The sequence below is a fragment of the Populus trichocarpa genome, chromosome 6 (genome assembly GCF_000002775.5).
Source record: "Populus trichocarpa isolate Nisqually-1 chromosome 6, P.trichocarpa_v4.1, whole genome shotgun sequence".
Classification (NCBI taxonomy): domain Eukaryota; kingdom Viridiplantae; phylum Streptophyta; class Magnoliopsida; order Malpighiales; family Salicaceae; genus Populus; species Populus trichocarpa.
The window spans coordinates 11,205,040-11,225,914 of NC_037290.2; the positions used below are offsets into that span (position 1 = coordinate 11,205,040).

At 34.5% G+C, this 20,875-nt stretch overlaps 2 protein-coding genes across 6 annotated transcripts; both read left to right on the forward strand.

The window, feature by feature from the left end:
• Positions 1 to 460: 460 nt before the first annotated feature.
• On the forward strand, positions 461 to 2,177 carry LOC18100279 (DNA-directed RNA polymerases I, II, and III subunit RPABC5). The gene is made up of 4 exons (XM_006381496.3): positions 461 to 628; positions 838 to 896; positions 1,407 to 1,501; positions 1,931 to 2,177. The coding sequence occupies exons 1-4, from the start codon at positions 593 to 595 to the stop codon at positions 1,954 to 1,956; spliced, it is 216 nt and encodes a 71-aa protein (XP_006381558.1). The 5' UTR covers positions 461 to 592; the 3' UTR covers positions 1,957 to 2,177.
• Positions 2,178 to 5,163: 2,986 nt separating this feature from the next.
• On the forward strand, positions 5,164 to 20,636 carry LOC18100280 (phosphoinositide phosphatase SAC3). Of its 5 annotated transcripts, XM_024603891.2 has the most exons (18): positions 5,164 to 5,844; positions 6,161 to 6,365; positions 6,447 to 6,612; positions 7,620 to 7,842; positions 7,989 to 8,065; positions 9,356 to 9,543; positions 9,623 to 9,720; positions 9,931 to 10,067; positions 10,171 to 10,299; positions 10,857 to 11,220; positions 12,029 to 12,150; positions 12,489 to 12,602; positions 12,865 to 12,877; positions 13,019 to 13,179; positions 17,496 to 17,672; positions 17,900 to 18,008; positions 19,863 to 19,973; positions 20,050 to 20,636. In XM_024603891.2, the coding sequence occupies exons 1-18, from the start codon at positions 5,692 to 5,694 to the stop codon at positions 20,116 to 20,118; spliced, it is 2,616 nt and encodes an 871-aa protein (XP_024459659.2). In that variant the 5' UTR covers positions 5,164 to 5,691; the 3' UTR covers positions 20,119 to 20,636. The 5 variants fall into 5 exon arrangements, 4 of the variants coding, with proteins under 4 accessions (XP_024459659.2, XP_024459657.2, XP_024459658.2 ...); XR_002982534.2 differs by lacking the exon at positions 12,865 to 12,877 and having other exon boundaries at positions 12,988 to 13,179; positions 19,820 to 19,973; positions 20,050 to 20,142; XM_024603889.2 differs by lacking the exon at positions 12,865 to 12,877 and having other exon boundaries at positions 12,988 to 13,179.
• The last annotated feature ends 239 nt before the right edge of the window (positions 20,637 to 20,875 follow it).

The window sequence follows — 20,875 nt, forward strand, 5'->3', positions numbered from 1 at the left end:
TTTCTACATTAGAAACTTAAAAATCCTACTGGTAATATAGTGTAGGTGAGTTGAGTGGTGGAGATTTTTAGAGACTGTTTGATATTATAGTAGTTTTTTTTTTCTCAACCACATAGAAAAAATAATTTAATTAACTAAATAACTTTTATTTTTTGCATTGGACTCCATGCATAATTACATTTCAAAGCTTAATTTTGTAAAAGCTAAAATATCATATTTCTCATTCATGGATATATTTTTTTCACTTATTTGCTTGTAAAAAAAAATCTTATAACAGTTTTAATTAAAAACATATTTTTAAAATTTATTTTAAAAAAAACAGAACTAGAATTGTTTTTTAAAACCTTTTTTAAAATGCCATCACAAAAACTACTATAATGTGAAAGTTATGTAATTTGACCAGCCTTCAACCTAATTAATAAAAGACGAAGCCCGGCCCAACAACCCGAACATGGCATTGGAAACAAAACCCTCCCTTCCAAGTTCCCATCAGACACCTAGAAAATAGAACACGCAGAACGCCACCATAGAGCAGAGAAGCTCTAAAAGGGAAACTAGCACAGGCTGAAAATCTTAAGAGAGCCAAGCAAAGATGATTATCCCAGTTCGTTGTTTTACTTGCGGCAAGGTACTTACTTTATTAATTATCTTCTTTAATCACGAGGTGCTTTCTATTTCATTCAATTTTTCAGCTTATTCCTCGCCTGTCAAAATTTTATATCCAGAGAAAAAAATAATAATTTGTTTTCTTGAACAATTTTTGTTTTCTTATTGTTTAGCGGTTATGTTTTGATATTGCATTTAATTTCTTGTGAATATTTTTTGTTTGGGTTTTAGGTGATTGGAAATAAATGGGATACGTATCTTGATCTTCTTCAAGCCGATTACACTGAAGGGTGATCATGCTATTTATTTATTTATTTCTTAAATTGAACAAAAATAAAATGCAAGAACCTGTGTTGTAATCTCGTATGACCCCTAGTTTTTGTATCCACATGGTCACATAGTGTACTCACTCCATTAGAAGGTAATATATATACATTCTTGCTGGAAAATCGGTTGCGAGCTTGACTTTCCAGTAGCTGCCCCCCTCGTAATTATTCATGTTGAGTCTTCTTAAATACTTGCATGTGGCAGCATGCCTCCTGAAGGCAATATGCGAAATTCAGAATGGATGTAAAAAGGGTGTTATTCTAACATTATCAAGATGCTGTTAGTGTGGTTGTGATTTATGAGCTATGTTAGTATTTCATTGTGTAAGGTACAAAGCAGCATTCAAAATGTTGTTAGAATTGCTTCTAACTGATAGTTAACAGTCCTAATAGTCATAATATGGGATGCAAATAGTTAATTGGAACTCATAGAGAACATGTCGAATTCCAAACGTATCTTGGTTCTTCATGCAGAGATGCTCTTGATGCTCTGGGGTTGGTTCGTTATTGTTGTAGAAGAATGCTTATGACTCATGTTGACCTCATTGAGAAGCTTCTGAACTACAATAGTAAGTCTTTCTCTTCTATGTCCCCTTTCCCCCTCTCATGTGTGTTGCCATCACACTCATGGATGAAACTGTATTTTTTTATTTGTGATGGTAGGGTATATTTTAGTCATTTTGCACTCTCTCCTTGGAATAGGCCATGCTAGTTTAGTGAATTTTATTCTGTGAAAATTAACTGAAGCTCCACCCCTAATGGGTCTGGGTCATAATTCAATGTTTTTATGAGTATGTCTAGCTGAATGTGGGGGTGTTAATCCTGCTAAATGAGACAAATGGGTTCACGTTTATATTTTAATGTTGACATCAAGAAAATGAGATGGTGCTTTGTTTTATCCACAAATTGAATTTTTGAGCTGATATAATGTACCAACTCTATTTGCCTCTGAATTTTTTGGTTCATTCTTCTTATCACTGACAAATTATGCCCGACAGCTCTGGAGAAAAGTGAGGGCAGTTGAGAAGCTCATTGCATCACGGTTGACATGAAGCTGGTTATGGAAATTGATGATTAATTGTTGGATGTGTGGTGAATATGGTGAAAGTAGACATGGGACAAAGTTCAAATACTGTATAAACTTTTAACCACTCTTGCCTTGCATACTTCGTTTTGGAACCTAGTCACTGTTTAAGACCAATGTTTTGAGAAGCTTATCAGTCATTTTAAATGCCTGTTGTGCGATGCTGTTGGCAATATTCTTTCAAATGTGATGCTTTCTACGATGATCAATATAGTCCGGTTGCAACCTAGTCGCTGGGTACTAATAGAAGTGATGAATTGCTTTTCATGAGTATATATAATTGGACAATCTAAATTTGTTTGAGTTTTGTTGAATTTTTTCTTTAAACATGCCAAAGAGGTCTGTAGCCCATATCTTTATCATTCCAGGAGGAATGGAAGACGCTTTATTATTGCTCTTAACTTTGAACGCTAGAAGGAAGGAAGTCATCTTCAACGATTGTAGGTGCCGTTATGGTTCGAATCCATGGAATCCATGTGACAGATAAAGAAACTTATCAAATCCCAATACAAATTAAATCCCTCTTTTGATGATACACATATGAACCCTAAGTTAATCATTGTTTTCTAACTAGTTATGTATCTTCTAGTTATACGCGATTATAAACTTTGTTGGTTGATCACTTTTCTTTGGTGATATTGACTTCTGGTTGCTTAGTTGATCGCTCATTCAACTCTTCTAGTTAATTAATGACTCTTTCAATTCAATCTATTCTTCTTATTGTAATCGATTTTAGGTTTTTTCTTTGATTTTGTGATGAACAATCATTCTTATGTATACTTGACACATGCATATTTATTTTAGGCATTAATAGTAATCTAAAATTATATATTCTTTTTTTATTGCAAAAATCACATGAAGCTTAAGTTTACATGGAGTCTCTTCTAACAAATAATTTTGACATGTAAAGAAAGAGCTAGACAGAGACGTTGGCAATACTGTGATAATTAAATCTATAGTTTTTTTCTTCCAAAACAGAATCCTCTGTTGATTGATCAAGGACCAATCTGCTGAACTGTCTGAGTTTGATGCCTACAAGCACTTGATTTCCTTATCTGCGTGTCAAATCCGTATTGGTGTAAGTTTGAGCCGAGAGGAACATGTACAAAATAAGAAATTGGTATCCCAATGCCAATGACCCGTTCAATCATGAGGAGCAGCCTGGCATGGCGGGCATCCAGGTATTATTTTGCACGTAGTCGTGGGTGCACCCGCGTAAACAAACCATCTTGGCCGGTGGCTTTCAAAATTCATTTACTGCACGTCACCTTCTCTTGATTTGATTGCATTTATATTATAGATGACACATCCTAAAACATACCTCTAATACCCGGCCCGGGTAGCTGGTATTTTAAATAATCAAAACTCAGGTTTATAATTGAGTAGGCGACTCGGTGTCATCTAATAATATGTTTGGTAGTGTGGTTGTGGTTGTTTTTCAAATAACTTTTCGTGCCGAAATGCATGCCAATAATGGTTTTTTTATTTTTTAAAAATTATTTTTGACATCAGCACATCAAAACGATCCAAAATATATTAAATTTTAGCAAAAAAAAAATTTGAATTTTTTGAAACACGGTTTGCACCACGTTTCCAAACGGTGTCTAAATGATAGCCGACCTCTTTCTATATATATTTTAAAAAAATTTAAAATATAAATTTAATTTATGAATATATATTTTCATATATTCTTTTATAGTTTGCTTTATATTCTCAAAAAGTATTTTTAATTTTTTCATGTGTTAGCTATATTTATAGTCTCATTTATATAAAAAGTTTCTAAACATTTTCATATATATATATATATATATATATATATATATATTTCAAATACACATATAATGTTTTTAACTTTTTCATACATGAAACAATCGTATAAAACTTCCACTCACATGGAATTTTTATATTTTTTCGGGCCAATAACTATGTCTGAGAGTATATAGTCTTTTAATTTATATATTGATTTTCTATTTGTATAAGATCAACACAACGTTTATATACCTCAACCCTTGTATATGATGCTGTCAGTGTCATCGATTCCTACGGGACTCCTTTCCCCACACGAAATTAAAGTCAAAACTACTGTATCTTTTCCAGTTCGACAAGTCACCCTCTGGAACCACAATCTTCTGGTAGTTCCCACGAGCAGACACGGCATTCTCAGATCCTAATTGGTCTCATTAATGAAACCATATGGTTACACCAAATTTAATTGTAATATTTATGCACTAAAATGTTTTTTTTTCTTTTTATATAGGATTAAAATAAGTACACATCTACTTCATATGTAATTTAAGAATTTTACTGTATTTTATGTTGGTGTCAATATTAAGAACACAATTGCGAACGGAAAACTAATCAGAAACTTCAAGAAACCATTGTTCAAATTTAAGATCTCGATTTAAATAAATATATACGAGAACCGATTTTGGTGCATTATCCAGCACAATGTCGTATAGTATTACAGTTCTACTATAATATTCTATCAATTTTAAGGTATTTAGGGAATAATTAATGATATTATATTATTTAATTTTTATATTTACTTTAAAAAAATGAATATAGCAAGGGAAGATATTCTTATTATTTTTAATGAATATAAATTTTATTTTATTTTTTATTTTTGTGTACATCTTTTTCTTTAAGATAAGTATGAGAAGTAATATTTCGTTTAACATCATAAATTTTTTTAAATTAAATCTTGTAAAATTTCTTTTATTTAATATTCTTTGACAATGAAAAATTGAATTTTTTGTTTTTTTTCTCTTAACTTTTATATCATATATACCTAATGAATAACAAGAAATTTACAGCACAAGAATCACGTGCACATAAATATTATGGATGAAAAAATAGAATGGAATTTTCAGATTTGTTTTGCTTGTACAAGTTTACAACATAAAGTGATGATATAAACCTGAAAAAAAGAAAAAAAAAAGAAAAAAAAACAATAAAAAATGTGTGGAGGTAGTAGTCATCCAAATTGTGGTTGTCATTTCTTGTGCCTTTGTATCTAAAACTTCTCTGTTTTATTAATTTTCATTTTTTTTTCTTTTCCATGTCCTCAAACTATATATATATATATATATATATATATATATATATATATATATATATATATATATATATATAGTTGTGTTCGTCAGAACAACATACAAAAAAAAAAAAAAAGTCAAGAATTTATTTTCCTTTTTTTCTCGAAACCTCCCTAGTCTTAAATCTCTACATTCTTCTCCGTGTCTAAGCTCGATCTTCTTCTCTTTTTCTCTCCTGCTACGCATAAGCAAATAGCTTCCTTCCTTTTGTTCTAACTATCTCTCTCTGCCTAATTATAGCTCTTAATTAATTTAACGCTTCGATCTCTGCAATTGCGCTGTTAATATTTTGATTTGGAGATCACAAAAATCAAGATATTTTTTTTTTCTTTGTGAATGGAAGGAGAGAAGGAGGAGGTACGGTAATAATAATAATAATTAGAGGAAGAAATGCTGTATTTGAAGCAACCAAGCTCCATTGTATGCAAAGGTTGTGATTCTTTATTTCAATAAATAAATAATTTATTTTCTGTCGTGTTGCATGTTATTGTGATAAATTCCCTGAGCCAGAGGCTCGGGGAGAGAGATCTAGTAAAAATTGGAAAATTAAAGAGATTGATTGATTGAGAGAGTGTGTGTGATGGCATCGTCGACGGAGAATGAAGGACCGTCATACTCTCCAAGAATAAGTAAGACTGCAATTGATGATGAAGAAGAAGAAGAAGAAGAAGAGTTACTGCCGCCACCTGACCAGGTTTCTATGCAGAAATTCAGGCTCTATAAGACTCAATCGGTAGGTGCTCTTTTCTTTTCTTTGAATTGCTTAATTTGGTTTCCGTTTCTTGATTTTGGATCGGTTGCAAGTAGATTGCATTGACTTGAAACGTTTTTGGATTTCTTGAATTGAATGATCAAATGGTGTCAGTTTAGCTTAGATGCTAACTGTACAGAGTAGAATCACTCTGTTTTCTCTTGTTGTTTAATGATTTATGCTTGTTACTATTTTTGGATGTGTGCTTGTGCTATTTGAATTGCATGAAGTCAAGGCACCTTGATCTGTTAGCAATGTTCTAGATGATTATTTGATTGATTTATCTTGTGTCTTGCAGAACTTTTACATGATAGGGAGGGACAAGAGTAGGACTTATTGGAGAGTGCTAAAGATTGACAGACTCGACCCTTCTGAGTTAAATATTCGTGAAGATTCTACCACGTATACGGAGAGGGAATGCTATGATCTGTTGAGGCGGATACATGAAGGAAACAAGGCTACCGGTGGGCTTAAATTTGTCACTACTTGTTATGGAATTGTTGGTATGTGCATTTTAGTTGCTTTGTTTTCTCTTTATGACTGTTAGTGGTGTCACTATTCTCATAGTCATTTTCTCTTTTTAGGGTTCATCAAATTTCTTGGGCCATACTACATGCTACTCATTACAAAAAGAAGACAGATTGGTGCAATCTGTGGTCATAATGTATATGCAGTCTGCAAGAGTGAGATGATTCCACTTCCAAATTCTGCTCTGCAGTCCAGTATCAGTGATTCTATGAATGAGAACAGGTCTTTAGCCCATTCTTTATTGTAAATATAGCTCATTTATTCCAGTTGCTTGAGAAATCATGAACGGTAAACTAAAACCTGCACTGGTTGTTATATTTTGTACAAGTTGTTGTGTCCTTCCTCATTATCAGACAGTTCTTTTGCACTTTATGGTTACAAGCTTGTCCTCGGATACATGTACTATGAGTGGCAATAGTAATGAATCCATAGAACACCTCTTCTTATGTTGTTCAGTTTCTTGGAACCTTTTTAGGCTTTTCACTATCTCCAGTAAGTTTTGAGTTTTCTGGAATACTTTAGAAGAGCTGCTCCTAACTGGATTTGTGTGTCTTGGTAAATCAAAAGGAGACAAAGTGTTCATATCTCAAAAAATGGAGGCGGATGTTGTGGAAATGTGCTCTCTTGCCTTGATTTGGAATAGTATTTCACTTTCTTGTGGTGCTCTGCCAAAGAAGTTTTTAAGAGGCATTTTCCAAGGAGATATGCAAAGAGACTTGAGAAATTTGGTGGTTTAGCCTTTTTCTATCTGGAGAGATTCTCATCCTTTCACTCTGTACTTTTTCCTTATTCTAATAAAGCTTTGTTTTTTATTAGGGAAAAGAAAATGCTTACCATTTTTAATGTGGTATTTTCGTGAATTAAAAATAAGATGTAGCATTGGTCTCTGATCAACACTATTTTGCCTACAAGATTAGAAATTTCATCCTTTCCTTGTAGCAGATTAATTGTTTGAGTCATTATTTCCTTTTCTGTATTTGTTGGTGCTGTGCCGGAGGAGTTATTTAGGATGAGAAGCATAATGCTTTTGCTTCTTATTGTTTCCTTTTATCCTTTTAGTTGTTCTCTGTGAATACTCAACTTTAGGTTTTATGGGAAAATGATATTCTTTATTCTTTCCATAGCTCATTTTTTTGTGGTTTCTTTCCTTCTGTAGCAAGAGTTTGAGCACTACTTTCTCAGAGGGTTTTGTTGTAAATTTGATTGTCTTTATTTCATTGATGATGTAGGTACAAGAAGCTCTTATGCACGGTGGACCTAACAAAGGACTTTTTTTTTAGCTACTCATACCATGTTATGCGTAGTCTTCAAAAGAACTTGTGTGATAGAGAGACAGGTCAGGTCCTGTACGAAACAATGTTTGTCTGGAATGAGTTCTTGACTCGTGGTATCCGAAATCACCTTCAAAATACTCTGTGGACAGTTGCTTTAGTGTATGGATTCTTTAAACAGGTGAATAGTGGATGGTAGCTAAGTTGCTTAGACTCTGAATTATTTTTCCCCTTTTCAGATGTATAGCTGTTCAAGCATGCTTATTTTGTGTGTACTTTTAATTGTGTTGTTTATTTCACTGTTGGCTTCATGCTATATAAGTGTAGGCCACACTTTTTGTATCTGGGCGAGAGTTCAAACTTACCCTTATTGCAAGACGTTCACGCCATTATGCTGGCACGAGGTAAGATAGCATGCCTATACATTTTTTTTCCTCCCAAGTTTCTTTGTGCTTCTGTGCTAAATATTATAATGGCTTCTTATATGACAGCCCTTGCTAAAAGAACTAGAGTAATAAGAATAAGAAATAGAGAAGGAAATGACATCAGGCACCAAGCCTAAAGATGAATTAGGAATGTCTATTTTGTTCCATAACTCACATCTGATGAAATAGATTACCATACATTGCAAAGCAAGCCTTTTCTTTTATTAGTATACAGAATAAGCTAAAAATCTCAAATGGGAAAACTTCCAACTACACCATAATTTGTTAAAAGACCAGGCTTCCTAAATAATATTATGCATCCTTAATAAACTGGGATTTCTCAACAGACTAATGATTTTTAGTTAGAAAAGTAACTACACATAACATAATAACTAAATGAAACAGCCCACGACTCGGGATATGCCAAAACCACTACCCTTCCCTTACAGAATTTACCCCCAGCTTCAAATTGAAATTCTACTAAGAATTTACCTTGGAAATTTATTCCTAGACCAAATACCTCGTTGTTGATGAAGAATCTACTACCTAGGTTTTTTTTTTCCATGTTAGGTATATCTTCTTTAACCATAGATTAAGCAGGTTATAACTTTCTTTTGTTAGCATTTTTTATATAGAAATTCCGACTATTATTTGAAGAATATGGGCCATTCTGTTTTAGTGGTTACCAAGAAACCATTGTTCTCTACTGCCCTGTATTTTAATGTCATTTCAATCCTTAATTTCCGGTAAAATAATAATCTCAATTCGGCTTATGAGGTTATGATGTTTCTCTGAATGTATGATACAACAATAAGAACACCAACCAAGCCTCAATCCCAAAGTAGTTGGTTTTGGTTATGGTGTTTGTCTGAATTCATGATAATATAAAATATTATTTGATTATCTGCTGGTTGAGTTGATGATGGCTATCACGTGGTTAAATATATATTTTAACCATTGTTCTCAACTGCCCTGTAATTTAAGCACGTTTCAAATCCTTAATTTCTGGTAAAATAATAATTCTCAATTCAGCTTCTGTGGTTATGATGTTTCTCTGAATGTATGCTACAACAACAAGAACACACCAAGCCTCAATCCCAAACTAGTTGGGTTTGGTTATGGTGTTTCTCTGAATGTACGATAATATAAAATATTGTTTGATTATCTGCTGGTTGAGTTGATGATGGCTATCACGTGGTTAAATATATTTTGCTGTTTCTTTATTAATTTTCACGTTGGTACACCTCCCATGGGTGCCTCTATATTTAGGTATTTGAAACGTGGGGTAAATGAGAAGGGCAGAGTGGCTAATGATGTTGAGACAGAGCAGATTGTTTTTGAGGATGTTCCTGAAGGATTTCCCATGCAAATAAGTTCAGTTGTCCAGAACCGTGGCTCCATCCCACTATTTTGGTCACAGGAAACCTCACGTTTGATTATTAAACCAGATATTATATGTATGTCCTTGAACGTATGGTATTCATGGTGGTGCTTTATATTTTCTTACTTTCCGCATGGTTTATTGTCCTTTACCAGTGTCAAAGAAGGACCAAAATTATGAAGCAACAAGACTTCATTTTGAAAATCTTGCAAAGAGATATGGAAATCCCATTATTATATTAAACTTGATTAAGGTAAGTCTCTTATTCAGTGGTTTACATCTCTATTCTTCTTCTGCCGCAAATTTCTTGAACTAGTCTTCAAACAAGAAAGATCTCTAGATAATACTGGTTGTTTATTACAAAAAGTTGGGTGTTTCAGTTGCTTCTGTTAGTAATTTCTCAATTCAGATTTTGAATTCTTTTTCTTTTTCTTTTTTATCTATCATTGTTTCACAATCACAGACACAAGAGAAGAAACCCCGAGAGTCAATTCTTCGTACAGAGTTTGCTAATGCTATTGATCATATTAACAAAAATTTATCCGAGGAGAACCATCTAAGATTCCTTCACTGGGATCTACACAAACATTCTAAAAAAAGGTATCTCTTTTTAGCTTGATCATCTTAATATCATATTGATATTTTGGAGAGAAAAAATTGAATCCTTACTGCAATAAACTTGCTTTTTATTGTCCACTTTCAGGAACGCAACAAATGTTTTATTACTTCTTGGGAAAGTGGCTGCATGTGCTTTGACGCTAACAGGTTTCTTTTACTGTCAAGTAACATCAGACTTGAAACTTGAGGGGTGTACGGATTCTCCTTTTACTGAGTAAGTCGGTTCAATCACTTTTTCTGTAGCTTCCACAGTCATTCACGTTATTTTGAACAACATGACTCATACCTGAAGTTGTGGACTTAGCAATAACTTAAGTTATAACCATGTGCCACTGGTAAAATTCATTATTTTTGTTGTTATCATTAACTTCTGTTATGAGGAGATCTAGTTTTAATCTTCTTTCTGTTGTCATGTATGTTGATTATGGTGCACCCTGCTGACTGAGTGCATGCTATAAAGTGAAAATCCTGGAAATGTTTGGTGTTGCACAGACCAGTGACAGTAAAAAAAAAAAAAAAAAACTATGGCTGGACCAATGACACAAACAAACCATAGTTTGGATCCCTGGATCTGGGTAGTGTATGCCAAATGGATTTCTAATCAATTTACCGTTTCACATCAGCGCTTGGGTCTTGGAAGCCATGTATAGTGGGTGCTTGACGGATGTGATTTGATATGTGAAGACATTATAAAGTTTTTGCATTTATTTCTGGGTGACCTACTTTTCATGTTTTAATTATGGCAAGTTTGGGAATGCCCATGTGATGCAGGAATGCTGAGAATGGCAACTTATCTCCTCAGTATAACAGTAACAATGATAATGAGGATGGCAGCAACTTAGAGGAGAAATCTAATGGAGGTAACAGTGTTGTTAATGGAAATCATTCTATCAAGTGCCCAATGTTCCAGATGGGTGTGCTCAGGACCAATTGCATAGATTGTCTTGATCGCACAAATGTTGCACAGTATGCATTTGGGCTGGCTGCCCTTGGACACCAGCTTAATGCTGTAGGAGTTGTAGATAACCCAAAAATAGACCTTGATGCACCTTTGGCTGATGATTTGATGGGATTTTATGAGAGAATGGGTGACACACTTGCGCATCAGTATGGTGGCTCAGCTGCTCATAATAAGGTGATTCTAACTAGTAATGCAGATGTTATTAGTTCTAAAATTATAAAAAAGTGTTCTTCTGTAGGTTTTGTTTGCTTTTCATTTTTTGTCTTGAAACTTTCAATGTAGACGTGTCAGTGGCTCAGCTTTTTTGTAGAATTTAATTTATTGGTTACAAAGTTCGGAGACTTTATACTCTTGTCATTTAATTCGTGAACTATGTTTTAGCTGTGTTGGAATTTGAGGAATGCAATAGGAGAGCGTTCAGGGTGGAAGAGTCCTCCATATCCTCTTTAATAAAATATTGGATTGAGAATTCATGCCTTGGCATGCAAGGAATCTTTCTTTGAAAGTGTAGATGATGCGAAGGAGTTGAGAGATCTTTGTGTATATACCATAATTTTAGAAGCTCAAGTCTATCAAACTAGTAGATTTGTCACATGAAAAAATAATGCTATTGAACAGTTCACTTTGGTCAGAGGATTATTAAATAACAGATCTGATTGATGGTGTCTTATGGTTATGTAAAGGCCACATCTTAGAAGAATTATGCTCTTCTTATGGAAGATGTTTTGGGGGGGGGGGGGGGGGGGGCAACTGTAGCAGCGTAATATCTCTCTTAATATTTTATTTGCATCTAGATATGCTATGGGTATGATAGTGGGCTTAGGACTTTCTGTTGACTTTGTTGCTAAGCATGTACTTTTGAATCCTCCCCATCTGATAAATACTCTTACTGGTCTCCATAATTTTTATTGAAGCTGCTACTTTGGTTCTTTATGTGATTCTTTATTTCTTAATTTTTTTTTTTAACTGTTGATAATATTAGATATTCTCTGAGAGAAGGGGTCAGTGGAAGGCAGCAACACAATCCCAGGAGTTCTTCAGAACCCTTCAACGGTATCACAGCAATGCATACATGGATGCTGAGAAACAGGATGCAATTAATGTGTAAGTTGTACATTCTGTCTTATTCTCGTACTGCTTGATAAAAGCACAGGCTATCTTTGATAAGAGCTTATGCTGTCTTTAGTTGTACCAAATATAAAAGTTGGATAAATATGATGTGACTTTTTGAGCTAATTTAGGATTTTTATGTATTGATAAGATGGCCAATTTGTTCACTGACCTCTGAAATATTGTGGCTTGTGCTAGTTCAAGGGAAAAGTTGGTGGGCATTGAGATAATTAGATTATTTCGTTGTCTTTATTTTCTCAGCTTGATCATCCTCAAGTGATTTGCTGCAATTGTTCTATCAATAATGACTTTAACAACTATAACTTGAGCAGATTCTTGGGGCACGTCAAACCACAACAGGGTAAACCTGCACTCTGGGAGTTGGATTCTGACCAGCATCACAATGTTGGAAGGAATGGACAAACCAATGTGGATGAAGATGCAAGGTATTTAGCTAGCCAGACAAGATCTTGAACTTTATAAATTACACATCACAGATGATACATGTAAACGTGTTTCTCCATTCATTGCTTCACCATTCCTGATCAATCTGACTGTATCTCAATCTGCTTGAATCATTTTTGAATGGTCAATGTTTTAAGCAAAGTATAATGCACGGGCTTAGTGTTTAACAAATTTCTGCATCATTTGTGCTTGAGAGAATGCGAAAAAATGCATTGATGTGTTACTCTCGTGTACATCTTTCAGATTTCACGATTCCATCATCTTTTTTCTTTTCTTTTTATGGGCCCCGGGGGGGGGGGATAATAATTATTTGACTAAATTTGTAGCTTTGTCTTATCCTTTTGACTGTCAAATTTTTATATTTAGGTCTATTTTCAAAAGGTCATTATCTGATGGAAATATTCTTCGGGGAAGTGGCTCACCTTTGTCAGCCATGAATGCGAGGCAGCAGAAATTTTGCAGATCAGCTTTTCCAGATCAATTTCAAGAGGAAAACAATGTTCTTTCAGAATCATCACCTGAAATATCTACATGTGAAAGTAACATTGCATTTTCAAGGTATGATTGCTTCACCTATGTCTTTTTTGGAATAAATCGATTGTTTCTTAGAAGATCCATGTTTTTTTTTCCTATTAGTGATGGTACTCTGTTGAAAAGGAGGAAATCTTTCACTTGTAGTAAAAGTTGAATTTTGTTCAGTGCTTCTATTAAATGAATTCTCGGTTCTTCTTATAAACATTGTTCTTAAAGCTATTCTTGATTATGCTGCAATGAAAGTGATCTTTCACATTTAGTTTCTCTAATATTTGCTCTTTGATGTGATGAAATATATTTAATTTGTTCTGTTTTGTGCCGAATTGAAATCCATCTTCCAAAAATGTTGATCATGGTCTACGAGATATCATCAGTATTTTCCATTTCTTGTGTCATTTCTCATTGTTGCATTACAACATTTAGTTGCCAAAAATAATTGCATGCATGTTTGCTTCGTGAAAGTGATGCAAAGTTTTCCTTGCATGGAAAAGCCAAGGGACTGTTTAAAACAGTGTAATACTTCAATTTTCTAGAAAACTGGAGGGAAAATTGGTGTATAAGAAGGAAAATAGAAACTTTCTTTTCAAATGCAATATTTTTCTATCTAGAAAACTGGAAAACTAGTTTTCCAGTTTTTCAAATACCGAGTTTGGAAAACGCTTTTTAGAGGTTCTTCACATTTTTCCTTTACAAGTTTTCTACTCTTTTCAAATGAAGAAAAGACATGAACACTATAATTGTTTTTTTTAATATACACTTCTTAGCAACAAAATATTAAAATGATTTTTTTTTACATTTTAATGTTACTGTCATAAATTTAATTTTTATTATAAATCTAATGTATTTTTTCAAGTTAACAATATAACTATTATAAGTGATTTGTTTGATTTATAGTATCAATCGAGGAATAGAATTAGGCTATATGATTTTTATTCATATCACTAAGGGTTATTTATACATGATATATATCAACCATTTAGGTAAGTAAATAAGTAAAAATATAGGAGTAAAAATTTAAGCTAAAAATCAGCTAATTAATCTGACAGCTGTGTACATTAACTCCCCCCCACGAGCTGGTACATAGATATCACACATGCCTAACTTGGATAACGATATATGGAAGGGACCACTAGTGATAACATGTGTCATTATATCAGCCAGCTGATCCACTCTTCCACTCTTTTAATATAAGGGATCTCAACTACACTAGAGTCAGATTGTTGTTGATGTAGTTTCTGTCAAGTTTAATATGTTTGGCCACACAATGCTGAACCAGATTGTTGGCAATCTTAATAACCATTTTGTTGTCACTACATCGATTTTTTTGGACCGTACCCAAGTTCACCCAAGAGAATTTTAAGCCGAGTAAGATTTGTAATCACTTGATAGAGGGCATGATACTTATACACTGGATAGTGATACCATAGTTTGTATTTTAGTCCACGTTACTAAGTTATCTCTAATAAATGACACATACCCTGAGATAGATTTTCTATTTAATGTGAATATAGCAAAATTATAATTAGTATTTTATATAATATCCATATGGTTATGTTAAGAGAATATAACACCTTTACCCTGAGAGGATTTTAAGCAAGTCAATTTACAATTCGCTATTGTCAAAGAACCATCTCAACTCAATAGCTTAAGCTATTAAGTGAGGTCCCAAGATATGATTTATATTATTTTCTAACACCCCCTCAAGTGAAAGCCCTTTAGGCTTGAAACTTGCACAGGTCCACACTACCTTGTGCTTAATTTGTATCAAATAAATGGGGATGGTGAGATTCGAACTCATGATCACTTGGTCATTAAGACTCTGATACCATGTCAAAGAACCATCTCAACCCAATAGCTTAAGCTGTTAGGTGAGGTCTCAGGATATAGTTTATATTATTCTCTAACAACTACATCTATATGTCGGTTACTCAGATTATACACGAATTGGCTTAGAACACTAACTGCATGTGTTAGGTTTGGTATGAGCTAGATAGATTAGCTTCCCTACCAACCTTTGATACCTCTTTTTATCCGCTGGAACCTCATCCAGGTAGAAAGCAAAACCATGGTTTATCTCAATAGGAGTATCCACAGGTTCATAGGCAGAGTTACTAGTTTTAGTCAAGAGATCTAATATGCATTTCCTCTAAGAGAGAAAAAGTCTTTGCTTGAATCTAGATACTTCAATGCCCAATAAACATTTTAAAGTTTAAGTCCATCTCAAATTTCTTGGCCAAGTAGTTTTGAAGCTTCTCTATCTCAGTTATATCACTTTATGTAACAATCATGTCATCAACATAAACAATAGGCAATATAATATTGTCACCTTCCCTTTTATAGAATAGAGTGTGATTTGACAAGGCTAGTTTAAAACCATACTTATTCATTGAGTGGCTCAATCTACTGAACTAAGACCTCGATAACTACTTTTACCTCCTGTCATAAATCTTAGAAAAGGGTCCATATGCATCTCTTTCACCATATCATCATGAAGAAAGGCCTTCTTCACATCAAGTTGTTGTAATGACCAATCCAAGTTAACTACAAGAGAGAGTATGACTCTTACTAGTGTTCATCTTGGCCTCATGAGCAAAAGTCTCTCAATAGTCAATCCTGTGTATCCCTTAGCAACCAGTCTAGTTTTGTACTTGTCTACTATCTCATCTGACTTGTACTTCGCCGTAAACACTCATTGACATTCTATTGCTTTTTTTGCCTGAGGTAACTCGACCATCTCCTTGGTAGAGTTCTTCTAGAGTGCCTTCATTTCTTTTACCATAGCAGAATTCCACTTATTGTCTCTAAAAGCTTCCTAAAAATAACTAGGAATAGACGTATAGGACAACTAAATGGCAAAAGATAAGTGAGATTTAGACAGACGATGATAAAAGACAAAATCATATATGAGATAAATGATGTTAAAAGATTATTTGGAAAAACAAAATCTACTATGCTCTTTACGAAAATGAAGGGGATATCTCTGAATGGCAGGCTCTAAATGTACATGTTATGAATCTATAGAAGAAAGGGACACATTCTCCAGGGTTAATCTCAAAAGAGTCCCGATGGCATAGTAATATCATCAAGAGGAATAATGGAGTCAGAAGTCGATTGAGCGAGTCTTTCATCCCTACCCTCTTCAAGTTCAAATGCAACTTCTTTTATAAGATCAAAAGATATCTCCCTCTTATCCAAAGCAATTGAATACCCTCCTCCCTGAAATCCACCATCTCTTTTCTTCCAACCATGAATGTTCTTCCCCACCACTAATCTCCCTTGAAAGAGGAATGAGAGACACATCCCTAAAAAAATGAGACACTTGGTCACAAAACTGAATATCCATGGACAAGTACTTGTCCGTAGAGGGATGAAAACTCTTGTACTTTTTTTAGAATTAGATTTTAGTAAATATACTAAGTTTATCCTAGTGCAATCATTAATAAATGGAATAAAATATTTATGACCTAAAGCAGAAGCGATAGAAAAAGAACCACGCATGAAAAAGAATTTGAACTTTTATTGAAATTAACTTAAAAAGAACACTATGATTTTTAACATAAATGCATTGCTCATTTTGTTAACTAGAAATAGAAATCTCACTGAATAACTTAGGAAATTAACATTTTGAATAAGCAAATGAAGGACTCAATCACCAATGTCATTACAAAATAAATTTCCCTCGCATAATTCTCTTCATGTACTTCAAACCATTGGTTGGCCTAGGAATGTAATGCCCTAACTTCCTCTAAGTGGTAAAGACCTCCTCTCTCCCTTTTAGTGCCAATGTAATGCCCCAACACACGGTGGATGTTTGGTGAGTTGGCTAATTAAGAGAGGATTATTAGAAAGAGTAGGAGTAAGTAAATCAGAAGACATGGAAAGAATGGGAGAGAGTGAGGCATTCCCGACCTCACTAATTAGCATAGGAGCCTCACTAGCAACCTCAACAAACTTGACCACGTTAGCAAATGAAATAAGGAAGAATTGCTAGTCATGTGATTAGTATACCCTAAATCAATAATCCAAGTGTTAGTAGAAAATGGGAAGCAAAAGATTAAGATGTGTCAGTAGCAGCAATCTGGGAGGACTTCCTTTTCTTTGTTCATATTGCTGAGGGTATTTGTACTGGATATATATCAACCATTTAGATAAGTCAACTATACAATTGAATAGGATAAAATCTAGGACCTAAAAGTTAGGCTAAAACTCAGCTAATCAATTTGACAGCTGTAAACTTTAACTGTATCACTTGTTGAATCCCTCCTTGACTACATTAGTGTTGCTATCATGTTAACTGATGTTCCCTATTTGACATACTAGCTGTTCATTGCTACATGTAGGTACACTCCCTCAATGCCTCGCAAACAGCTTTTCAGATATGTGCAAAGAGATCGCTACCTGGAAAGTGATAATGTTTTCTTCTCTGGACATGGAGATACATTTAATTGCTCAAACTTTGTTGATATAGACTTGCTGTCTTCCTCTGGAAACCCATGTGAAGAAGAGCCATTTGAGAGGTATTTTTTTTTATCAATCATGAGGATGGATAGTGCTGTTGTGAAATTTTATGGAACAGAAGTATGAAACTGCTGAGCATGAAAGTATTTATTTGTTAGAAAATGCCAAAAATAGGGCTTGGTTTAACAAAAAAGGTGTTATGTATGAGTGTGCGCTTCTGTCACATCATGCCCTAAGCTGGAACCAGTGATTATAGTTTCCTTCATCATGTTTTGATGTTGTGCAGGTCATCATTACTCACGAACTATCCAATTAGTGGTCTGTCATCTGAAAATGTCAATGGAATAATGGGTGGAACAACCCCATCCACAATTGAATATGGATCCAGCTCGAAGGTCAGTCCCCTCCGCCATTCTGTTGGTGCATTTTGCATGTTTTCTTAGTAATTCAACAATAGCTAGATATTAAGTGGAGTCAAACTCTGGCCAAACCCATAAATTAGCTCCTATGTGTGCAACAATTGATTGAGTGAGCTGTCATGTTTTTTTTTTTCCAGTCAAATTACAAACTTTGCCTCATTTTATTTTATAATGTTAACTCAATTGCAATAAGTAATTGCCATTAAACTACACCACTAAGACTACTTTATAGGCTGCCTTCTTATTTTTAATTTGGCATATCAATATTGATTGCATAATTAATAATAAACTACACCAACATCAGTCTCCATTTTCAACTCTCATTGCCACAACGTTCATGTTTTTGTTTCTTTTTTATTCTGTTGACTCCTATTGATCCTCCAACCAATTCTCTCAAAATGTCATAACAGCATTTTACCATCCATTTGTAACTGCCAATGCTCCTCCACTTCACTGGCTTTACCTCCTATTTTTGGAGTGCACACACAGTCCCAAACCTCATCCAACCTTACACAGGAGCTTACAAGTGTTGTTAAACCAACACTGCATCACCTCTTAGAACCACAATCATCCTCACTATCAGCTACTCAATTCCCCTATTCAGATGACGACCCGAGATATTGTCACATTCATCAATCAACATCCTAGCTCAAGAAAGACTAGTTCTTAAAATGAACCCTTTCAAATCACCAAAGCCAACGTTGCTGTCTCAAAATTGATTTCTCCCTCAAAACGTTCAAGCTTTGTGTGATTTTAAGCCTGCCAGGATTCTTTGCAAAGCAGTTTTCATCATTGATGACAACAATCGGGATTGTAGAAGTAATCATGTTCAAATTGAACATGGATAGCAGAGGCCATGTTCAATACCCAGTTGAAAACAACTAACTTGTTTGTTTCTCAGTTTAAGTGGTCATAATCATTGATCTTTAGAGTTTTGGCATGATGACGAGAAACATCCCAAACTGAATGTGCTAGAACTGAATGCATGGCTGACAGTGTCTTTGATGACAATGCTGCTGAGGTGGAAAAATGGTGAAATCCGATGGTCGTGACAGTGCATAAATTGTTTATGAAATGTCAGAAATGGGTTTTGCAGACTATTGTGCGATGGTGTAGATGAGATTTTTTATCCAATCGAACTGCCATTCAATTTTTGTGCATAAGGTTTATGGAGGGTGCATTGCCTTGTCATCATTTCTTATAAGTGGGTCTCATGCCATCGTGTCATGTTGCCTCATTTTTGCTACATTACCTTTTTTTTCCCATTAAATATGCCACTCAGGCCAATTGGGCAAAATGTGGCCATTAATTACAGTTCAACAAAGAAAATAGACAACATTGTTGAACCAACCAGTTGATGTGAAAAGAAGGGGCAATTTATAGGCCCTTGCTACGATAAATAACTTGTTATTTTCAGTCAACAGAAAGTGCTGAGTTGCAAAGAAACAAGTAATGAACAGTATTTCTCCTAGCATTGCTTTTACTGAAAATTGAGTTGGAAGAACTTTGAGGTTGTAGCATTACTTTTACTGAATGTTGAGTTGAAAAAACTGAGGTTGTCTTTCTTGGAACATTTTACGTTCTTGAAGAATTTCCATAATTTATATGATTGGCTAAACTAAATGATATATCTGAATTTCCCCTTAGGGTTCTATATGACAATTTCATAAATTAAAATTATAGAAGGTTGATGAACTTAATTTACAGAAGTTCACAATGACATGGTTAGAATATTTAAAGGATGTTAACTGCATCTGTTTGTGTTTTTTTTTTTTTTTTAATTCCAGAAAAATTCAACCCTACTTCCATTCCATGTTTCCTGCTTTGTAGGAAAGTCAGCAATCAGGAATGGAGCTGGAGCGATCAGGAATGGAGCTCTCGTATAGTAATCCAGCAAATTCCAATGTGCTCAAGGAGTTTTCAGATAGCTTTGTGCAATGGGTAAACTGCGGAGAGACACTGCCATTGAAGTTGAACTCATTTTCCCCCGAGTTATAATATATTTCAACCTCTTTAGGTTCAACCTGCTCTGAGATGCTTTTCAATTGATATAAAGAGGTTGCTGAGAGGGCAGAAAGATAAATGAAGGGCAGCGGCATCGGCATTCTTCCGTAAAATATATGACAGTTCGCTCAGCTGTTGTGCGTGGCTCACGGCATGGATTCCACCGTGGAACCTCTATGGAACCTGATACCAAAATACAAGAGAGTAAATAGCCAGCAGTTGAAAGAACATTCTTTTTGGAGCTCTTCCCCCGTCTCATTCCTTACTAGCCTGTGGACCTTGTAGGTTTTCGTCGTGTAAATATCTTAACCGCGCGCAATGAGAACTCCGTGTGTAGAAGAATTGAAGACCATCGATTCTTTATTTCCCTTCGCGGTCAGTTGTGATACTAACAACTCAGTGAAGTGTTTGGAGGAAAGGAGTACGATTATTATTGGACTGATGTTGTCTTAAAGCCATCCAAATTCTAATGCCTCGTTTCTGGTTTCTCCGGTTGATTGATTGTGAAAGAAAACATTTAGTTTAACTTGAATTTGTGTTCATCTGCAGCTCTTTTGTTATTATTATTATTATTATTATTATTGAATTAGGGTTTTGGCATATTCTTTTGCAACCATAGCCCTTCATTGGTTCAGCTGAAAGGAATCACAAGCAGCAAAAGGATTATACAGTGAGGAAAAACTATCGAACAGCAATTAAATGAATTTGTCAACGTGTGTAGTGGTTTGCACGTGCGGGAGAAACATTCGACAGTTATCAACGATTTCTTTTCTTATATAAAGACATGTCAAATCACAGGCTACAGCCACGATCAACTTCTAAATCAAACACACACTCGA